Consider the following 22,990-nt stretch of genomic DNA (forward strand, 5'->3'; position numbering starts at 1 on the left):
ATGAGATAGACAGTAGTTATGAGCTAGAGAGAAGGAGGAATGGGGAGTTAGTGTTTAACAGGTGCAGAGTTTCAACTAGAGTGATGAGGGAGTTCTGGAGAAGGATGGTCCTCTGTACAATGGTGATGGACTTACTATCACTTCACTGTGCAATTAAAAATGGTTAAAATGGCAAATTTTATGTTATGTATATTTTGCCACAAGAACAAAACTAAAGAAAACAAGGTCCTAGCTATTTAGTGTCATTATAAAAGTTTGGGTGGGAGGACAATTTATTGCTGACTTTCCCAATTTCATTCTTACAAAAACAAGGACGCAGGCTGGGGGCATAACTCAAGTGGTAGAATGCTTGCCTAGCAAGCATGAAGTCCTGGGTTCAATCCTTAGTACTGCCAAAAATAAAATGAGATACAATAAATTAAAATAAGGATGACACTCATCTACATGGTAAAGCCCTACAGTCCAAAGCACACCTCTCTCCAGACCTTCCTCCATCCCTGCTCTTCTGTGTTGAGAAGGGAAGCAAATACAATTACGTGCTCACACTGGAGACTCAAATAGTAAACAATTTAGATGATGCTGGCACACAAAGAAAACGGCATCCAGAATCCTGCCACCCAAGATCAAGTGCTATTAGCATGCTGGTGTGTGTCCTTCCAGACTTCTTTACTGTGCGTCCACATGCACATCTGTAAGTAAGAAAGGGATCACGCTGCATTACTATTTTGAGACAGCTTTTTATTTTGTTTTAAACCTAGTGATGTAGAAATCTTTCCGTGTAGCATCATTTTTTATATTCTCCAGTAATCCATAATGTAGATATATCATAATTTATTAACTAACCCTCTAAAGATGAACATTTGTTTCCAGAGTTCTAGTAGGCGCTTGTTGAAGCTTCTCCCCATCACGACAGGACTTCCCTGTCCTGTAGGATAAAGTGAGCTGGACTTTGTTCAGTGTTTAATAGCAGCATGGTTATACAGAAAGTTACTTTAACCTTTATGTTGTTGTTGTTGGCACTGGGGGAGGTCTGAACTCAGGGCTCTGTGCTTGCAAAGCAGGTACTCTACCGCTTGAGCTACAACTGCAGCCCATTTTCCCCTGGGCTGGACATACAGAGTTTCATGAACTATTTGCTTGGGCTGGTCTCGAACTGCGATCCTCCTGATCTCAGCCTAAGTAGCTAGGATTACAGGCATGCGCCACTGGCACCCAATTTTCTTCAACTGTTATATGAACCAAAATTTGTTCATTCATTCATTCATGGGGTGTTGAGAATAACTCGGCAGGGACCCAGGCTGAGACAAGGCACCAGCAAAGGAAGCTTGGAGGGGTGCAGAGCTTTGCTTGTTGGTGATTGTGGTGAGGTAGGGGAGGAGAGGGACTTTGAGGTCACAGGACTCTATGGAAGATAGGAACCCTTTTCCTCTGTCACTGAGATTTTACTTGGCTAGGCGGTGGGTGGCAGCCTCCTTCTCCAGCTGTCTACTTGGAGTAACCAGGCACTTTGGAGACCCACTACCACTCCAGAAGGAGCCTCCAGCCAGCTGCTGGTACCTCCTTGTAGAAGGTACAGGTGAGAGATGGAAGCCAGCCCTGTCTGTGCTTTCTGCAGAGTACATCTGCTCCCAAAATTTCTTTATAGACTCATCCATCAATGGACTCACGATATGTTTCCATATCTTGAAAATGTTGCAGCAAACATGGGAGTGTGGAGACCTTCTTGTAACATGGGGAAGAGGAGTCACACACATTTATCTCCTTTCCCTCCCCAAATCCTACTAAAATGACAGTAAGAGATTTTTAAAAAGTCATGAGAGTCAAAGAACAAAGAGATCAGCAGAGAGGAGTAGTTATGGATGACTTCCTAATATCCACCAAAGACCTAAATGAATAGGAATCTCTTTAATCTTGCTTGCTAATGACTGGTTTAGAAAAGAGCATGAGAAATAGGAGAACATTTATTTTTGGGAGTGGGGAACTTTTGGAAATATTTTTCATACTTTAAAAAAGTGACAGAAGGCTCTGGAAGAAGACGATGCTAGTTAGGGAGGCTGTGCATGTGCAGAAGGCATATGGGAACTCTGGGGACCTTTAGCTCAATTTTTCTGTGAACCTAACTGCTCTAAAATATAAAGAATATTCAGAGGAAAGACACATGAGGAGACATAAGCTTCATCTGGACCTTGTTGGGTCTGGATAGGCCTGGAATGGCTGCAGCCATCTTGCTACAGGACTTTGAAGACAAGGTCAAAAGTCCAAAGAGAGTAAGGGCAGAGAACCAGGCATGGTGGCACATACCTGTTATCCCAGCACTCAGGAGGCTGAGACCAGAGAATCAAAGTTCAAGCCCAGCCTGGGCTACACATTAAGATTCTGTCCAAACAAAACAAAAGTGCCAAGCAATTAATAAATGGCTGGTAAGCCAGGCATGGTGGCTAAAGCCTGTAATCCTAGCTATTTGAGAGGTGGAGATTCAAAGGATGGTAGTTTAAGGCTAGTCCAGGCAAAAGGTTCACAAGACTCCACTGACTGGGCTCAGTGACATGCACCTGTCATCCCAGGGAAGCACAAATAGGAGAACTGTGGTCCAGGCTGGCCTGGGCATAAAGTGGGACCCTATCTCAAAAATAACCAACACAAAAAGGGCTGGAGGCGTGGCTCAAGTGGTAGAGCACCTGCCTAGCAAGTTCGAGGCCCTCAGTTCAAACCCCAATTATAGGAAAAAAAAAAAAGGCAGAGGGAGCAAATCAGTCCCTGATCTGTGGAGACAGTGCTCTTCAGCTCTGTACTTCTTGTCACATGTGACACTTTTCCTCATGAAGCTCATGGTAGTTCTGCTTTCTGTTACTTGCTCCTGAAGCACCCCAATGGAGAGTTTCACAGGTTTTTAGAAGACAGAATGTGGCTGGAGAAGTGTTACCTCATGGGGGAAGGATCTGGGCCACTACAGAACTTCTGAGAAGCCAGGTGCCTGGCTTACCTGGGGCTGCAAAAGTCACAGATGACATAAGGACTACACATAGCTGCGGAGTTGAAAATTTCAATACATGGCAGCTGGACCTCCATACAGGTGGTCTCTGCCACCTCACAGCACCAGATACCACCATTCCTGCCAGGGTACCCTCTCCACCTCAGCCAACTTTCTAGCAAGAGAACAAAGGTTTACTTTCCACAGGAAATGAACTGGAGAGACCCTAGACCTAGGGCTGCAGGCTTGTCAGGAAGCTGAGGCACAGGCTGTAGACAGAGTAGCTGTGGGCTGTCCTTTGTCAGGACTCCTAGTGTGCCTGTCACCATACAGGATTCCTCTCTAGAGAAACTGGCCCCAGAAGAGAGTCTTCCAGATCTTGCCTGTGAAAATCTGAAAACAAAAGGCTTGAGTGGTGACTACATGGTCTTGGTTGTTAGTCCCACATGTACACTTCGGTTAGCCTGTTGGAGCCTGACTCTTTCTAAATGTGAATGGTTAGCGATTGCCTGATATTCCTAGGGCATATCCTGTGTGAGAATGACCAGCGGAGCACCAAAGAGGCAAACATGCAAAAGGAATAAACCCTGAGGAAGCAAAGATAATGACGGACAGGGAAAACTAAAGACCTACCTTCAAAGATATTAAAATGGCCTGGTGTGGTGGTACGTGCCTACTATCCTAGTGCTTAGGAGACTGAGACAGAAGGATCACAAGTTCAAATCCAGCCTAAGCTATACAGCAAGACTTTGTCTAAAAAATCAGCAGCTGGGGATGTAGCTCAGTGGTAGAGTATTTGACTAACATGTGTGAAGCCCTGAGTTTGATTTCCAGCACCATAACAACAAAAGCAAAAAAGATGTTAGAGTGCTGTTACCAGGCTGGGGGTACAGCTCAGTAGGAGAGAACTTGCTTAGCATGTGTGAGGCCCTGGGTTTGATCCCTAGTGCTACAAAATAAATAAATAAAAAAAAATGGCATTACCTCTGAGAAACAATAGTGTCTAACAAAATGTCATAAGAAACAATCAGATTAAAAAATAAAATAGATAAGGCAGGTGCTGCAGTGGTACACACCTATAATCCCAGCACTTGGGAGGCTGAGGCAGGAGGATTGTGAATTTCAGTCTGGGCTACATAGCAATACCCTGACTCTCAAAGCTCTTCATCTCTCCCCCCATCCAAAAAAAAAAAAAAAAAAGAAAAAGAAAAAAAGAGACAATGAAGACAACAGCGGGGAGGAAAGCATCTCAGATGCAACACAGGAAAACAACCCAGGAGAGCACAAGGATTTCCATATCAAATGGACCTCCTGGGTCCCCAGTAGGAACAGAGCCACATGAGATTCCAGAGCCCCAGGGCATGAGAGATTTAACCCATCATGTGCAGAGAAATGGGGTCAGAATGACATCAGACTTCACGACAAAAACTTGTGATGGAAAAACGTCTTGGAAATTCTGCAGGGAAATGATTTTTAATCCAGTTGTGTACTCAGAGAGATCATCAATTTGGTGTTAAGGTAGAATAAAAACATTTTCAGGTGGTAAGGATTCTAAAAACTGATTTGCCTTGTTTCATTAAAATAAACGACAAATAGAAAGAGAAAGGTGGGGGCAGGGTCAGGAAATGGGACTCTAACACAGAAAGGGCCAAGAGAGATTCAGCTTTGCAGGAATTGCTGGTTTTCCTTCTAAGTCTTTCAGTGCCATTAGACTTTTGAACTATGTGCCTGTGTAACCTTGATAAAAAAAAAATTTAAGTAAGGAGAAGATGGTTGAAATGCTCAATAGCAAGTTCCAGTTGCCAGATAAAAGGGGAGGGATGAGCAGAAGAGAGTCCTGGGGCGCAAAGTTCAGCGCTGACACTGTGCTCTTGCATGGAACTGGCTAAGAGCAGAGAGGGAGACCAGAAGATCTCAGGGCATGTGCACACGCACATGTGCAGAAGGAGCTGCCTGAGCATTTCCTTTCAGGCATGTGTCCTTCGGGATGTATGCAGCTTCCTGGAGAAGATGGAGTTGTGAGTGCTTTCAAGAGCTTCCTGCTCTGATTGCTGAACTCTAGGATGCAGCCTGGTGAGAAGGAGTTAGTTGGAACCAGCCTGTGTCTCAGAACGAAACAAGACTTGGGCAAGGAGTGATGGGGAATGGGCTGTGAGGCATGAGAAAGTGCTGACAAAGTTACTTGAGGTCATTTAGTTACCATTCACTCTTTCCTCTCAATGCTATATAACCTTTACCATCTTTACCTGCCAGTCTGGCCTGAAGACAAAGCACATGAAGATGGGTCCCAGTTCAGTGCCACTCCCAGGGAACTTAGAGAAAGTCCTACCCCACTCTCTGTGGAAGCACAGCAAATATCTGTCTGAGTGCTTTGGGGACAAAAGTGGAAGGCAACTGATTTTAATTGAGTCCTTACAATGTGCAAGGCACATGACATACATTGAAACTATTATCTCCTTTCACAGATAAGGAAACTGGTGCCAAAGCTAATAAGAAATGTGCCTGTCTGCTTGACTTCGAAATGCTTCAGATTGAGAAACACATGTAGAGAAAGCACAGACACAAGTCAGGAGATCTGCAGTGTGCCAAGAACACTAGCCTAAGGAGCCAAGCACTGGACTGGGTTCTCTCACTCCAGACTCATCCCTCCCCTTCCTCAGGGGCTAGGACCTTCTGTTTCTCTCCACATCACCTTTGGCAGTCTAAAGAAATTCATTAGGGTTTGCCACCGACATTAGATTGGATGTGTGAACATTAACAACATGGTGGAATGGGCCTGGACTTTGTTGGCACTGGCTTCTGTCTTCTGCCCTCCTCTCCTTTCCAACAGAGTCCTGATGAGTTTGGCTGAGCTAGGCATCCATAGCCCTTGGGCTCTTTGGGCAAGCAATGTGTCCCCTTAGAGCTGTGGGCAAAGAAACAGAGCCTATGGGTAATGTGCTTTGGCTGTGGAAGCTTTTTTTTTTGGTGGGATTGGAGTTTGAATTCAGGGCTTCACACTTGCAAAGCAGTGCCATACTCCAGTCCATCTTTCTCTGGTTATTTTGGAGATGGGGTCTCAAGAAATATTTGCCCAGGCTGGCCTCAAACCAGGATTATAGTGTGTGCCACGGGCACCTGGTGAGGTGGAACTTTTAAGAGTTGGGGTCTAAGGGAGATAATTAGGTCAAAGGGGCACCAACCATGAAAGGGATTAATGCTGGTCTTGAAGAGTGGGTTGGGTCCTGCAGGAGTGGACTAGTTCTGTGAGCCTGGCCACTTCCTGCTCTCATGCTTCCTTGCTTGTACATGTACTCCCCCTCTACATAGATGCTTCTTTCCACTTCTCTGCCATGTGTAACACAGCCAGAGGTGAGGAGCTGGCTAGAGGCTGTATAATGCTGTTTGGATTTCCTAGTTGCCAGAATTATGAGTAAATAAACTTTTATACATTATGTAATGTCAGATATTTTGTTATGGTAACACAAACTGAACTAAGACCTTAAGGCTGGGGACAGAGGCCTAAAAGGCATGTGTTATCAAAGTCACCTAGCAGGGCTGGGAACAAGACAGAGCACTTGCCTGGCATAAGCAAGACTCTTCTCAAGTCTTGAGAAGACTTTCAGTCTCTAGTACCACAAATGTATCTATGTCATATATATATACACACACACACACACACATGTTGTCATATACATGGATATCTCTCTTTTGTTTATATATATATATATATCAAAAAAAGAAAAGAGAAAGTCAACTAGCACCAAGGTCTTCATTTACTCATACTGTGTTCCCTTGAAATACCGCTATCATTACTCAAAGCTGCCATTAATTGGGTATGTTATTATGTGTTGGGGACTTTCTCACTTAATACTTCTTAGTTCTATTTTCCAGATGGGCAATCTGAGGCTAGAGAGGCTAAGAATCATGACCAGATTTGTGTAGTTGGTGAGCATGGAGGTGAGATTTCCACTCCAAATTTCAACTTAAACTTTTCTAATTCTAGATCCAAGTTCCTTTTTAGCAATCTCTGAGAAGAAAGGGTTGCAATTCAAGAATATGAGAGCTAAATATTTTCAAAGTAATCAGAAAATATGTAAGAAATAAATTTGTACATTAGCACTTCTTGTAAAGGGAAGATTATAATAATTTGATTCATGTGTGATAGTTTTCTTTCTTTTTTGCCAATTATAATGAGTATAGATGAAATAGCTATTATGTATATCATTAATATGAGTAAATACAGATTTTGGGGAATTTTGTGTGATTACAACATTAAACTTTGATCATACTTTTTCAATCTGATTACATAGGCTCTCATCCTAACCTAAAATAAGTGCAAAAGGACTTTTATTCCATTAACTTTAGGAAAGAGTTTACCCTTGAGTTTTCTGGTGGCTGTGTCAACTTGAAAAGTGTCCTCAAAAATGATTCCGTTAATGTAAGCATGATGGCTCACTTTATAATCCCAGCACCAGGAAGGCAGAAGAAAGAAGAGCACGAATTTGAGGCCAGCCTGGGCTACACAGTGCGACGCCATCTCAAAACAAAACAAAACAAAACCCAAAAAATCGCCAGTTACTAACATTTGCAATGTGGCTTTTGTCTCTGGCTTCCTTCCCAAAGATATTCTCCTTACTGATGAACCTCCCCATGTTCTGCTCTCTAACAGAACATAAACACCTGGTGTTCCCTATCAATGAATGTTCTCCTGAGAAATTCTCCATCAAGGAGCAGAGCTAGGGAGATCCTGAAGGCTCTCCTCCTGTTTGATTTTTAACAGATACTCCCTTGTTTTTCTGTTAAATCAGGCACCACTTCTGGGGTCCCCACCAGCCAAGAACTGATGAAGAAATATTTAACAAAAGAGAGCTTTCTGGACTGGTGGAGTGGCTCAAGTGGTAGAGTGACTGCCTAACAAGTGCAAGGCCCTCATTTCAACCCTCAGTACTGCAAAAAAAAAAAAAAAAAAAGGGCTTTTAAAGATTCCCCTAAGTCCATGGGAACTCCCAGGTGATCCCTTCATAGGTCTGAGGGACAATGGCTCTGTGTGTGTGTGTGTGTGTGTGTGTGTGTGTGTGTGTGTGTGTGTGTGTGTGAATGAGAGAAGAGATAAACTGGCTTCAGGTAGAGGCAAATCTGCTTGTATATTGGAAACCAGGGAAGGTTGGGTTGTAATGAAAATGTTTGATAGCTACAAAGAAATTGAAAGTCACTGTTCATGGTCTCCCCGATCCATGCTTTTATTTTCTGGAGTTTCAGTTACCTGTCGTCAACTGAGGTCCAAATATTAAATGGAAAAATTGCAAAAATAATTAATTCATAAGTTTTAAAGTGCCCGCAGTTCTGAGTAGTGAGATGAAATCTCGTTTGGTCCTTTTCTGTCCTGCCCAGGTACGAAATATCCCTTTGTTCAGTGTATCCACCCTCTATACACTTCTTACCCATTAGTCAGTTAGTGACTGTCTCAGTTATCAGATTGACGGCCACAGTATTGCATTGTTTGTGTTCAAGTAACCCTTACTTTATTTAACCATGGCCCTAAAATGCAAGAGCAGTGATGCTGGCAATTTTATTACAGTACATTGTTAGATTTTATCATTAGTTACCATGTCTAATTTATAAATTAAATTTTGTCATAAGAATGTATGTGTAGGAATTTCAGGCATCCACTAAGTCTTGGGTAATGGGAGGACTACTATATATAGAATTAAAGCCCCTCCAAGAAGTTTGGGAGAGAATTGTTTCCTCAACTATAAAACAAGGGTAATATTTTAATCAGCATTACAGTGAGAAATACTTATAAATTAATCTTACAGGGCCAAGTGTGGTAGCATACACCTACAATCTCAGTTACTCTGGAGATGGAGAGGAGGACTGTAGTTCAAGGTCAGCCTGGGCAAAACTGCAAGACTCTAGTTGAAAAAGAAACTAAAGACAAATACGGACTGGGGATGTGGCTCAAGTGATAGAGTACCTGCTTAGTAAGTACAAGGTCCTGAGTTCAAACTCCAGTACTACAAAAAAAAAAAAAATCTTGCCAAGTGAGGAACACAACCCTGGAAATACTTGGGGCTGGCAGTTCCACCTGACTGCGTGCTCTTGGATGCCCGAAGCTGAGCTTGGTCAGGATGACAGAGGACTCTTCTGTCAGACTCGGTCAGGCTCCCACCAAAGTACAAAGTGCACGAGGGCAAGAAGCTGGTAGATCAGAAACAATCACCATCAAATACTCCTTTTTTGCTTTTAAAAACCAACTCCCTGCCCTGTTTTCTAGCAATGTTTTCTGAAAACTTTTTTTGCTTATTGGATAATTGCCCTTTTAGACACACTGTATGTATAAAAAAAAATCAGATAATACAACTACCTGTACTTCTCACTAACTATTGTTAAAGTGTGATTTTTATGCAAAGTATGAATATTTGCATCTTATCTCATTTTCTAAACTTTACGTTTTTGCAAAGCAGGATCTAGTTTCATTTCTTTCTCTACCCCTGTCTGAGAGTACCTGACCTGGTATCTCGTTTATGGAGTAAATACTCCATGAGTATTTTTGAATGAATATAGTTCCTTGTCCCATGACCTGGAAGTTGGTCCACTGAAAACGAAAACAGACATACATAGATTTTAAATTGCTTTTAATCCAAATGGGTTTTAATTTTGCTTTGTATTCTTTCCTTTCTGTTTAGGACAACCAAATAAAACCCCAAATAGGTGTCTCAGAAGAGCAGCTTTCTTGGCATGGAGAGAAGTGTAAGAACAAATAGCCTCAACGAAGTCAACTTCTCTTTGTCCTGATCATAGGAGACTTGTGGAAACTAAGTTGCAAACTACTATGACAAACAGGCTAGCATGGTTCCAGTGAGTTCTCAAGGTGTGTGGAACTCCTCAGTCACCCAGGCTTCCCCATTCTGCGCCAGGGGTCTTCAACTAATATAAAACCCCAGCAGCCAGGAAGTTGCCTGGTGGCTGAGGTGGACCCTTCCAGGTTTTTATTTCCAGCTCATTCTTGCTTTGTAAAAGCATACATGATGCTTGTGACAATGATGACAGCAGTAAAACCCCTTGAGCATCATGCGGCAGCACTGGGCTCAGCCCCTTTCTGCACACTGCCTCACTTAGACTTCACAAGTGCCTTATGACGTAGCACTATTATGATTTCCTTTAATACACAATCACCACACATCCAGCAAGGTGAAGTCCCTTGACCAAGGACTCAGGGCTTCTACTGCCAACGTGGGACTTACCTGGGTAGTACAGAGTTAGGTGGCCTGGATTTTGCAGGAGATGTGACTTTCGGCTCTGGCCCTGAGCTCCCTGAAGATCCTGGCAGAGAGTCCTGCACCAGCCCGGCTTGGTTTGGGAGGGTTTCCCTTGTGGAAGTCAGGAGGTGTTCTTTAACTTCTTTTTCCCGGGACTTGGCTTTGTGTTCTGCCAGGAGGAGGTCAAATTGCTTTTTCCGGCCTGGGACTGCCCTCCGATGGCTTAGCGAGTGTGTCTAAGGAGAAGAGAGGTGAGAAGCACAGCCTCTTTGATCAGCACATAAACCTGCTTCCCCAGGCCCTGCATTTCAGAAATAGCAATCGTGGGAATTTAGAGGTGCTTGAAAAGTCAACTTCAAGGCAACAGCTCCTGTTCTGTGGCTGGGAAGAGGCAGAGACCACTGGAACGCAACCATGCCCTACACTCCTGGTGTGAGGAAGCCAAAGCTTCCTCCAGACAGATGGCATGAGGTGAAGAGCTTCCACGCAGAACCCATGAAAACCTCTCTGATGAAAGGCAACCGGAGGGAAGGCTCCAGTTAATCCAAGTGCAGGTGGGAGGCTCCAGTCGGCCCAGACAAACAGAGCCACCAGGCAGAGAGAGCCATAGCCTCCGTACTGACCCTAAGAAGCACCAGCAGCTCAGGAGGAAATGTAGAGCTTTGGGCTACCCAATGGCGACCGCCTTGGGTCCGCTGTCCCCTGGCCACCCGTGTGGCTGGACCAGGGGCACGGCATCTCATCCTCCCCTCCAGGGCTGCCTTTCAGGGCGCTGTCACCGCCGCTGCTGCTCCTGCATACATTAAAACGTAGCAGGCTTTAGAACCGCCTGTGAGTGCCTATAAATACAATTTACTGTCTGGCCTCCCAAGTAACAGGGGAAGCCTAGTTTTTTTTTTTTTTTTCTCCTTAAAAAGCCAGCCAGCTTGAGGCAGGCACTCTGCTAGCATGGACGAGAAGAAAGCATTTCCCTTACAAAGAACAGCTGGAGGTCATGTCGAGGTTCCTCACCCTGCGGTGTGCAGAGAGTGGCACGCAGACATTTCGACAAAGGCCCCAGCGAGAGCAGGAAGTATTTTTTATGGAAAGAGAAATACCTTGCAGGTGAGGGATCTTGTGCAAGGTTTCTTTGTCTCGGGATCCAATACTCCACAGTGTTTATTTGGGTCAAATTCTCTCTCTGGTTTAAGAAACAAACAAAAAATATAAGAAAAAAGGAGACTAAATAGGATTTGGCATTAAGACTACATTTTTTAAAAAAATGCACATTTGCACCAACAAGTGAGACATTGTCAGGCAACCTATTTTTTTTTTTTTTTTCCAAACCGGCTGCTAAAATGCTTCAAGAACCTCTCAGGGGAAAATGGTGCTCCCCTCTGAACCCAGACTTCCCAAGTCTAGCACAGGGTTCGCAGAATAGTGTGGGAGTAGACACCAAAAGGAAAGGAGCTGTGCTGCTTTCATCACTTTATTTTACTTGAAATGGTCTCACAGGTCCTTGGCAGTTTGGGCACAGTGGCTGCACATCAAGGACAGCCACCTAAGACCCAGGGGCCCTTCTTCCCAGACTGCTCCAAGAGCACATATCCCCACCCCCACCCCTGCTTTCCTGCTAGTTCAGTCATTTAAGTGAGAGAATGTTCCTTGCCATGTCAGCCTGACCTGCCTCTCTCATGCTTTGAAAAGCCCTCAGCGCAGGTTGTGCACACAGCCTCGTGGACCAGCAAAATCATTTACCGGATTCAGGAATAGTCTGGCAGTGCCACAGGCAGGGGCAGGAAAGTCTTGTGCATTTGTGTGACTGAATCTGAAAGCGCACAGAGAACAGGGTCTGCTAATATCACAGCTTGCTCTGTCCCCAGCTGTGGTCCTGAACTCTGTGGAGGAATAATACAGGAGACACTGGCTGGAGGAGGTTGGCTATGTGCGTGGGGCGGGGTGGGAGGGTGGGAGCAGGGTGCCCCCATCCTGTCTTCCAGCTAAACTGTTGAAGACTCATTGTGGAGGTTACTTCTTTTTATGCGTATTGTGGATCCCTCACTCCTTTGGGGCTAACAAAAATGCTCCCCATGTATGGAAAATGTGGGAATGAGGCCTTCTTTTAAGGACCTGTGAGGTTTTAGGATGGTTTGTGCCGTCTCTGGAATGTACACAACAAATACCTGTTTCCTGCAGTGCAGGAATACACAGCTCTCTGGGCACGTGGGGAGACTGGTAGCTGCTGTTGGCAGGGGGGTCTACAGAAACTTGGAGCATCCTTAAGGACCTCAAATGGCTGCTAACTCAAGAGAGACTCTTTAAGCTGACAACTGCCTGCAATTGGTGGTCTAAATGTGGAGCATAATAAATAAATATTGTACTTTCAGAGAAGATGTGGGGGTCAAGAAGAGGCTGCAACAGTGGCTATCATGTATGTGTAAGGAAACCATTATAATACCCACAGTTATCAAAATGTCTCCCTCCCTTTTTTCATGCTTTTGGCTTCCTTTATTTTTACACTTCATTTTTCAGAAAAGAAAACTGCTAGGCCTGGAGATGCTCGTTTCCTTGGAGCCCTCTGCCCAGCAGGCATTGAGTATCTGGGTGCCAGGTCCCAGGCTGCCTGCTGTGGCGGTCTTTCCCTCGAGTCTGTCAGTCAGGCCTGTGCCCAGACCCATGCCAGCACCTCATGTTGGCTTGGAATGGAGCAGGATTTTGGCTGGGGGTAAGAGCTGCCTGCCAAACGTGAGAGTGAGGTAGAAATAAGCAAAAAGATCCAATGAGACAAGATAACCCACAAAACGCAAAAAAACAAACCACAAAAAGTCCCCAAGCAGCTTCAGATTGGGGCACATGCTTCTGCTGCAACAAGAGACCCATGGCCTCTGGATACTGTGCCAATTTTTTTTTTTAACCAGGGACACTGCCACCACCTCTACACTTTCTCTTTGGGATGAGAGCTAGGAGTTGGGGGCTCAGCCCGCAAAGTGAGGGCCACAATGCTCACAGACAGCACCAGGCACCACCTTTCTCTTGACACAGTGGATGAATAGGACACGGAGAGACGTGCTGGGCAAAGGACCTGTTTTATTTGATGCCTTGGGCCTGAGATACTTTTAAGACATAATTTTTAGAGTTATAGATGAATTTTTTTTTTTTTTTTTTAGTGACACTGGGGTTTGAACTCAGGGCCTCACACTTGCAATGCAAGTGCTTTTACCACTTGAGTCAATCTGCCAGCCCTAGAGTTACAGATGTAAGATAGAAAATTCAGAAATACAGGTAAACATGAAGTCAAAAATGAAAATTACCCACACCTCCTTGGGTGCTTAAAAATCATGCTCACACCAGAAGACAGTTTCTCTCTCAAGGGTAGCTTTCACTGTGTTTTGTTTTTTCTGGCCACCATTAGATAAAGTCCATGGTGTGTGGACAAGTAATGAAGTTTAAAGCTTTTCCTGGTCATTTAGAGAGTGCTGAACTGACAGATTTAGTTCTATAACAGATAAAAAGCAAACATATCCACATGGGGCCCTACAAGGGCAACCCTCACCTTACAGAGTAAACCACATGTCTGCTCAGACAACCAAGGAATAGACCTAAGAGACCCCCTCAACACTCGATTTGCTGCACCAGCCTGAGTGCTCCCCATTGGGAATTTCAGCTTGGTTATGGGGAAAAGGCAGTTATAGCCCCAATTGCAGAATCAACCTGGATACCTGTGAGGCAAAGGATAGAATTGCTGGTAGGGCTGTCCCAGCATGCCTTGAGCCATTCACTGTGAGACATCCTTGTAGACTCTCCAACTTCACAGCAGCAACTCTATGACAGCCAGGGGAGAGTCAACCTATCAGCATGATATGGTTACACAGAGCCACCTGCTAAGAAGAGCCTCACAGTCCACAGACTGCTGGTTCATGCAGAGCATCCTGCTTCCTGGGCCACTAGGGTAAATTCACGCTAAACACTTCACCAAGCCAGGGAAATTATTTGCCCCAGGAATTAGAGAACCAGTTCTCCCTGGCCCTTTTAATTTGGTGTCCTGTTTGCAGATAAACTCCATGTCCCCCTTAAAATGAAACAGAGCTGCTTAGTTATATGAACACATGTACATCTTGGTTCCAGATGGGACTCAATTTTACTCTTATCATGAGCCACACTCTAATGACACTGACACATACCTGAAAGTCTCCGATAGGGCTTGCTGCTGTTTTTGGTGCCATTTTGATGTTTCTTGTCTATGGTGGCTGACAGAATCCCTTTGCCATTTAAGATCTTCTCAGGTGAAGGTGGCACTGACTTGGACATCAGGACGGGCTTAATTAAAGGTGGGGTGGAGACAGCGGAAGAGGAGGAGGAGAAGGTGACTGCAGTAGTAGCTGTAGAGTTCATTTTGACATTGGCACCACCTGCCTTCACTAGGTTAGGAATTTTCTCTAAACTGACTACAGGAACGGGAACGCTGAAAAATAAAGGAACAAACACACACAATTGCCTTCTTTGATACATCTGGTCTACAGAGGAGTTATGCTCACTTATCATTATCAGAATACTTCCTCATCACTTATTTATACTCCTCCTATACTTGAGCAGCACGATTCTAGTTCTGATGGAGAGGAGATTTGTGCTGTGGAGAAGACCCACAGGGGGTACGAGGCTGGCACGGTGCCCAGGGATGGATCAGAGCTGAGTGATTACCTCCCGTGAGGAATTGTCTCCATGGATCCTGTGAGTCCTCCCTTCTCAAGCCCTATGTGTGGGTTGTTTTTGACATAGCACCTTGGATAGAACAAGGACCCCACTGTGAAGCCCAGGAAGAGATGCTGTCTGTTGCTCACAGATAGAGCGCCACCACTGAATCAGGCCCCCGCCTCCCTCCCAGCTTGCTAGTCTCCCAGCCCAGCCCGGGCTTGACATCTGCTTAGCTCCAGAGTGCTGACAGGATCACACCACACGGAGGCATGGCTTCAGGCCAGCGTGCCACACTCCATGCTGTCAGAGGGCTTCTGGATCACTCTCATATCATGGGGATGGGCTCAAATTGAGTGAGCCGCCATGTACTATTATCTGATATTCCATTTTAGGCAGCTAGTTATGTAAATAGGCAATTCTCCAGGCTGGCAGGTGAGAGGATGAATTTTAAGAAGGCAAGAGCACAAAGGTGTGCATTCACTCTTCAGAATCTGTCACTCTCACCCCACTTTCCTGCTATTTCTCCTGTGATGGATGTGTATTTGATTTCTGTGGCTCTTTAATGCTGGAGGACCCTGTGTCTAGGGGGCTGTGGAGGACTCCGTCTCGGAGTCTTGAAAGACGACATGAATAAGCTTTGCTTTGGTCCCTGAACCAGATTCGCTTTCCTCCTGGCAGGAGGGTAAAATGCTAACACTTCGGCTCCCCAATCATCTTTGAGCTGCGAGTGGAGCCGACTTAGCTATTTGAATGCCAAATGATGGAGAATATGTCTCTTACATGTCTGCAGACAATGTAGGGCATGAAAGAGAGGCTGGTTTTGGCAGGGGAGGAATTCTATCTACCCACACGGCTGGCTGGCTTTCCCTTCTCTAAGATTTGTTCACAGATCATTTCTTTGATCAACCCGGTCATAAAATTATTTTAGCAGTCCCTCAGCCCCTACCCCCTTTTGACTTTGAAACAGGATCACAGATGTTAGTTACAGATCTTTGCCAGTGAAAAGGGCACATAGTGGCAGAACAGATTGTGGCTGGACATTACAGACTTTCCCTTTGGACCCTGTCCTTCTTGGCCTGGGGGAAAGGGTGGTGTGGGACTTCAAGTCATGTGAGGGGAAACTGGAATGGTGCTTTTGGTCAGTGCCTTAGTCACTGAGCTAGGGATGACCTGCTGCTACTGCCTGCTTAGTAGCAATTCTCTAAGCATCGCCACTTGCTAAAGAGCAGTATCAGAAACCCTGAGTGAGATGCTGAGATGCTATACAGACGCTCCTTGGTAGAATCAGCATGGGCAATGATTTCAACATGTCCCTCAACATTCATGTGCTGGAAACTTAACCCTTAAACTCATATGCTACTGGTATTCGGAGGTGGGGTCTTTGAGAAATAATTAAGGTGAGATGAAGTCATGACGGTAAGGCAGCATGATGGGATTTGTGGCTTTACAGTAAGCTGGAGGGAGACTTACGGTGGGATGAGTCTCAGCCTCACCATGGGATGCCCTCTGCCATGTTGTCACACAGCATGAAGACTCTCACCAGATGCTAGAATCTTGGTCTTGGATTTCTTAGCTTTCAGACTGTGTAAAATAGATACCTTTTCTTTATAAATCACCAGTCTGTGGTTTTTTGTTACAGCATCAGAAAACAGACCAAGGCAGTACAGTATTCCCAATTCTTTACAAAATGATAAAAAGTGCAAAGCTCTATGATATTGTAAAATAGAAGTCTTCTGGCCTCATTTCTTTACTCAATTTAAAAAAGCACAAGTTAAGCCAGGTACTAGTGGCTCATGCTTGTAATCCTAGCTACTTGGGAAGCTGAGATCTGGAGTATCACAGTTTTAGGCCAGCCTGGGCAAATAGTTCACAAAATCCCATTTCAACCAATAGCTGGGTACAGTGATATGCAGTTGTCATACAAACCTATGTGTGAGGCTGAGATGGGGAGGACTGTGGGGGCTAGCCTGGCCAAAAAGACTTTTGAGACCCCATCTCAAAAGGCTGGGTGTGGTGGCATGTGCCTGTCATCCCAGCTACCAGGGGAGGCTTAAATAAGGGGACTGCAGTCCAGACACCCTAGCATAAACTGAAACCCTATGTCCAAAATAATCAGAGCAAAAGGGCTGGAGGCACATGGCTCAAGGGGTAGAGTGCCTGCCTAGTAAGTGCAAAGCTCTGAATTCAATCCCTAGTACCACACACACACACACACACACACACACACACACAGCACAAGTTAAATGAATTAGGGTCTCAAAGAGATATTTGTATATCCCTGTTCACAGCAGCATTATTTGCAATAGCCAGAGGGTGGAAGGAACCAAGTGTCCATCAGTGCATGATGGATAAACAAAATGTACAATTTAGCCTTAAAAGGAAAGAAGATGATGACACATGGATGAATCTTGAGGACAGTATATTAAGTAAAATAAGCCAATGACAAAACACAAATATTGTATGATTCCACTTGTATGAGGTACATACAAGAGTCAGATTCATAGAGACAGAAAACAGAAAGGTGGTAGCCAGGGGCTGGGGGGAGAAGAGAATGTGTATAGAATTTCAGTTTTGTAAGATAAAAGGAATTCTGTACTTAACACTACCAAACTATACATTAACATTGGGTAAAACAGTAAATTTTATGTCATATGTATGATCAAAATTAAAATATTTTAAATGTGCAAACAAAAACTTCACAAGTTACAAAACTCAATACAACCTAAATAATACCTCAAAAAATCTGAATATATATATATATATTCATATATATATATATTCATATATATCACACACACCACGTTAATTCAGGAAAATATATGAGGACCTTCAAATTCCAGTGAGTACACATAAGCCTCCAGTTTCTGTAAAAAAAATACCGACTGTATGTTGAGTCCTCATGACCTCAGCAGATAAAGTACAAATTGCCCCTCTAAAAGCTTATAGTGCAGTCTGCATTTCTCCTTCAAAGTCACTGTCCAGTGCCAAATGCACTCTGTAAGGCAGCCATATGAGCACAGGAGGACTAGGTCCAGACATCAGGACCAGTGGGCTCATCTCTTGGGTGATGCTTCTTCCCAACTGTGTGTAACTGAGCTTGAGCCAGGCCAGCTAAAGCCTGTGACTGATTGCTTAATGTGGATTTTCCCCACTACTTAACAAGAATGGCCCATTCATTTTCTGCACTGCCAATGCTTCTAGAACTCCAGCCGAACTTCAGTGCCAGTGCCCACAGGCAGGATGTAGAATTTTAGACCATCGGAGACAGGAAAGAAATGCTGATGTGTATCCCTCTGGGACTGGAGAATGGGAAGTGTTAGGGAAAGGCTCTGATCAGGAACGTTTCAAAGGATTCTAAACACCACATGAGTAAGAAAGGAGCTGGCCACTGAGTAATCACCCTGATGCCAAGTGAGCAGGCTGCATGTTGGCAGAAGAAAGAGGAGAAGATACAGAGTTCTTTTGGGTGGGAACTCTAAGGGTGCTCACTATCTAATGGAGAAAAGCTATGGACCTCTCTATGGAGGACAGCCTGGGAGCTGTCCCTGGTACTGTTTTCTCTGGTGTACCTCCTTTCCTCAAAAGCCTTAATGCTTCTCCTCTAAGGTGACCTACCTTTGACCTGGGTTGAAAAGGGGAGGTAAAAGAAGATGGAAAAGAGAAACAGGCCACTCCATGATAGCGGGAAGGGTCAAACATATCCCCAGAGGGAAAAGAGAAGGTAAAATCATCTCTACTTGACCTTCTCATCCTCACTCTCCAGTATAAATTCTAGCCATTAGCCCATCTGAAAAGTTAGTCTACTTTCTTCACTACTACTGACAACAGTCACAAGATCCTAAACTGATTTATAAAGGAGGAAATGATTGCAAGATAGTGCCATGCAGTATGGAAAACCAGTCTTAGAGATTCAATCTTTTTTAAGGAAAGTGATCAGCTGATATAAGAACGTAATGAGAGCCCCCCAAGTCTGCTTTACTTACATGCAGCTCCTGCATGTGACCATTGGAAGCCACCACCTTGGAATTGCCTTCTGCTTGCTCCCATTGTCTCATTTCTCAATCCCCTTACTTCCTCTATCATCAGTTCCCCAATCAGCTAAGTGTACCAGTCTGGAGCAGGTAAGAGCTCCTTCCAGATGGCAGTAGACCCTGAATGACAGGTTTACTTTTTTTTCCATTTGGAAAGAAGTCAAAGATTCTGACCCTGCTTTCACGTATGGGCATCTCCCATCTTTTCTGCCTCTCATCACAGCAACCCAAACACCTCTGTGTGTAGTGAAGAGGTGGGTGGAAGGGGGTGGTTAGTTGGCAAAACCAGAAGACTGACTAAGCAATGTATTATTCTTAGTTTATGTAAGTGATAAACAAGCCTGGTGGTTATCCCCAGGTTAGCGAAACCCACCTGCCTCAAATTCCTTCCCCATAAGTTTTGAGGGATGCATTTACATACTTCCCCAAGTTTCACGATTTATTAACTCACTATTGTCCTTTCTTTGTGGTGCAGGGTTTAAAAAAGAAACATGAGTCCCCACTCTGCCCTTGTTGCTTTCATAATTCCTGCTTTTTTGGTTTGGCATGCATGAACTCTTTCAGGGAGCCTAGGACTGCAGCTTCATTCCAGCTGAGTGTAAGACACTGGGTGAGCTTTTCTCCTTATCAGTGCACCTCTGTCTCAGCCCCAGTGTCAAGAATGGTTCTCCCTCATTCCCTTTCGCCATGGGGAAGTGTCAGCTTTCTGTTTCTTTTGTGCTGCTATGGCTGCCCGTATCTTCTTCCTATGATCTTGGCCTGTCTGAATTGATCTTTCTAGACCAAGGCAGGTCCTCTGGCTTTAAGAAAAATGGTTCTCTTGGCATATGAAGCTTCTCCTCCCTGCCCATTGATGTCTGCAAAAGAGCACAGGTGGAGAATTATGACTGTCATTGTGAGAGCTACCACCATGCTTCAGGGCCAGCTGCCCTCCTGCCAGCCACACTTCCCTGGTGATCCTGATCTATTCTTCTATCATCAACAGATATGCCTTAAGAGAATGGTTCAGAAAGTCTTTAGATTTGCAAAAATTATTGCCAGCCTTTTTCCACTTAGAGCGGGGTAAAGATGGATTTGACAAGCAGAGGTGTGAGGACATATGGTATTTGTGCTGTGGGTTATGTGTTTGATGAGAGTTCTCAGCTGTCTGGTTTCTTCCACCCCTGCCTATGACAAAGGCCCATGTGCCTGTGCTACTGGCCTGGCGATCTTTGATTTACTGGAAGATCTTTGGTAGGCCATCTCACTGAGCCTCTTGTCTTCTAAGCAGTGATGGTACTAAGTCATCCCACAGAAAAACAAGTTTACCTTCTTTTAAAATGCTCTTGAGAAGGAATTCTATTTGGCTCTCATATGAGCATTTTGGGGACTGCTACTAGGAAATTGTATCTAATCTAAATTCTTTAAGTTGAGGAAGTACTTGGGACATTCTGGAAGGCGGGGAGTTAGGCAGTGACAAAGAATCAATGTGATAACAGGGCCACAAAGTCCTACCTAGTATGACATATATAGTAGGTGCCATATAAATCCTGATGGAGAATAAATGGTATATATATTTTTTGTATCTGGGAAAACTTTCAGAAAGCGATTTGTAAACAACTTCAGCAAACAGAATAGAGTGTATTCAACCACAGGGTCTGTAAATAAGAAAATCTACTGGGCTAATTTAATATTACTCTGTGGCTGAGTGGTGAGAAGCACTGTGTATAATGTTCATGGTTTTGGATTCTCTTCTACATAACAAACACACCCTCAATAAACTGGGGAAATGTGGTCAGACCACACAGCTGTTCGGGGTGAGTGGTCCTGGTAACAAGTTAAAAAAAGACTGGTTGGCAGGGTTTCAGTCCAGCCCAGCATAGATGAAGGGGAGATCAGCAGGCATCCACTGCTGGCCAAGAAAGACACAGCGTCTTCACCAGTGATGGTGGGCCAAGGCCTCGCTCTTCAATTGGGTGCAGAGGTGAATAGTTGCTGAGAAAAATGTGGGATTTTCTCCCTGAGACAAGTTAGGTACGTGGGGGATGAGTGGAGGAAGAAGGACTGAACAAGTTGACTTTGATGAATTACCAAAATGATCAACAAAGGCAAATAACATAAAAATGGGGGAAGGACAAGTAAGGCTGAATTTAACATCTGTGCCCTGTCTGTGTCGTTGCATATGGAGGGTGTGCAGTAGAGTTGAGGACAAGGGTGAGGAATATAGGCTATGAAATCAGACAGACCTACTCTTGAACCCTGCCTTTTCTACCTCTGGATGTGTTATTGGCAAAATGAAGACAATGATATTTGAAAAGATCAAATGAACTATACAGGCATACTGCTGGACATATAGCAGGCTCTTGATGGATTGGAGAAAAAAAGGAGAAAAACACCATCCACTTTCCTCACTGACCCTGATGCTCCTGAGGCCTACGCCTAGGGTGCCAGTCATGGTTAGCATCAGAAACCTTTATCTTCTTCATTCTTTTCTGGTTCCACAGTGGGAGCTGGGGAGGGGGAGGACAGGTGTGTGGAAGAGGTGGGAGAAGGCAGTGGCAGAAAATGTGCAGGAGCGTGTGACCTTCACACTCACCCAGAGAACAGGACCATTTCTGGGAGGACAGTGAAGAGGAAAAGTAGAATGGGGGAGAAAGTCTTTCCAGACTCAGTGGCCCCCTTCCCAGGACTCTAGCCCAGCTTCACCATGCCCCCTGCTCCTCAGTTACTAGGCACTGCCACACCTGAGCTAGTTCTTAAAGCTCCTATCTGGTTAGTACATTCTGGAAGCACAGTGAGCAGGAACTCTGGCTCCCTCTCATACCAGCATATCTCCCACAGTCTTGCAGCCCGATAGGTCAGGGACCCCCTCTCTGGCCAGCTCCAGGTGAAGTAGGAGGCCCCAGCAGCAGCTGTTACTTTCTCCTGATCTTCTGTTATTTAGGGCTTCCCAGGGTGCAGAGCTTAGAAGGTGGCCTCCAAACCTACTAGGAGATCAAGGAGCACTAAGTGTTCCTGGGGAGTCCTAGTGCCCCAGGACTGTGGAAAAATCATCAGACTTACAGAGAGAAGGGAAGGAAGAAAAACGGAGTCCCGATGCAGAGGGATATATGATACTGCACAGGCTGCCTTGGGGACCAGCTGTGCTATAGTGACATGGCCTCAGGCCATGAGTTGTGGAAAGTTTTAAGGGCAAAACAACCGTAGACTGAACCAACCATAGCTGCTCAATGCCTTTCTCCATAACAGAATTACAGCTATACAACTCAAATGAGTGGCCATTAAAATTCACATCATTGAAGAAATGGTACCAGAGTCACTGAGGGCAGGATTTGCAAAGTAGGATCAGGAGGGGTGGACTCTGGAGGGAGTGCTGGTGCAGAGGGGAACACAACCCTAAGCGCCTGGTCCCTAAGACTGGCTACACACGGGAGCAGCAAGTGGGAGTTCTCCCCTCTGTGGCCACCAGAGGTCATTGGCTCCCACGGTTGGAGCAGCAAGCTACCTTGTCACAGGGCCTGCCACTAGCCTCCCAGGGCCAGAGCATTTACTGTTCCCCTCAAACCCAGGAGCCAATGCTGAGCCAGGGGAGAGACAGGGTCTCCTTACAGAACATCTTCCACCCTCCTGCCTGGGAGGCTGGGAGCTGGCACCTGAGTAGACCCTGGGCTACCATCCCCAGCCTTTGCCTTTACCATATAGATATTGGGAGCACACAGGAGATGGGGAAATGGCAGAATGTATCTGGCTATTTGTGATGGCCCCAGCCTCTTGTCAGAGACCTGACACCAGCTGCTCCCTCTTCCTTCAGAGAGGAACAGCCCTGGGTGTCAATCAGTCACTCACTCTATTTTTCCCTCTTCAGAACTGGAATTTAATCCTGGGCAGGTAACCTCACACCTAAGCCACCTCCTCCAGAACACAGTACATTATTAAAAACCCTTAAAGAGTTTAGTCTTTACACTGACCTTCAGAAAACTCAGAAAATTCTTTGTCACAAACTAAAAACACTTTGTAGTTTTAAAATATTCTATGCTCACATAATCATCCAGTCAAGAGACCTTGGCTCTTCCCTGACATTCAGTCTATCACAAATC

General features: G+C 44.9%; 1 protein-coding gene across 21 annotated transcripts in view; it reads right to left on the reverse strand.

Annotated features, from left to right (window-relative positions):
• The window catches only part of Atxn7l1 (ataxin 7 like 1), a 214,775-nt gene that overhangs the window by 15,440 nt on the left and 176,345 nt on the right, over positions 1–22,990 (reverse strand). For all 21 annotated transcript variants that reach the window (XM_020177826.2, XM_074064958.1, XM_074064957.1 and 18 more), the window contains 3 exons: positions 14,373–14,653; positions 11,310–11,392; positions 10,198–10,448 (listed from right to left, as the gene is read on the reverse strand). In XM_020177826.2, coding sequence (XP_020033415.1) covers positions 10,198–10,448; positions 11,310–11,392; positions 14,373–14,653 — 615 coding nt within the window. The remainder of the gene's footprint in view (positions 1–10,197; positions 10,449–11,309; positions 11,393–14,372; positions 14,654–22,990) is intronic.

Source organism: Castor canadensis, chromosome 2 (assembly GCF_047511655.1).
Source record: "Castor canadensis chromosome 2, mCasCan1.hap1v2, whole genome shotgun sequence".
NCBI classification, from domain to species: domain Eukaryota; kingdom Metazoa; phylum Chordata; class Mammalia; order Rodentia; family Castoridae; genus Castor; species Castor canadensis.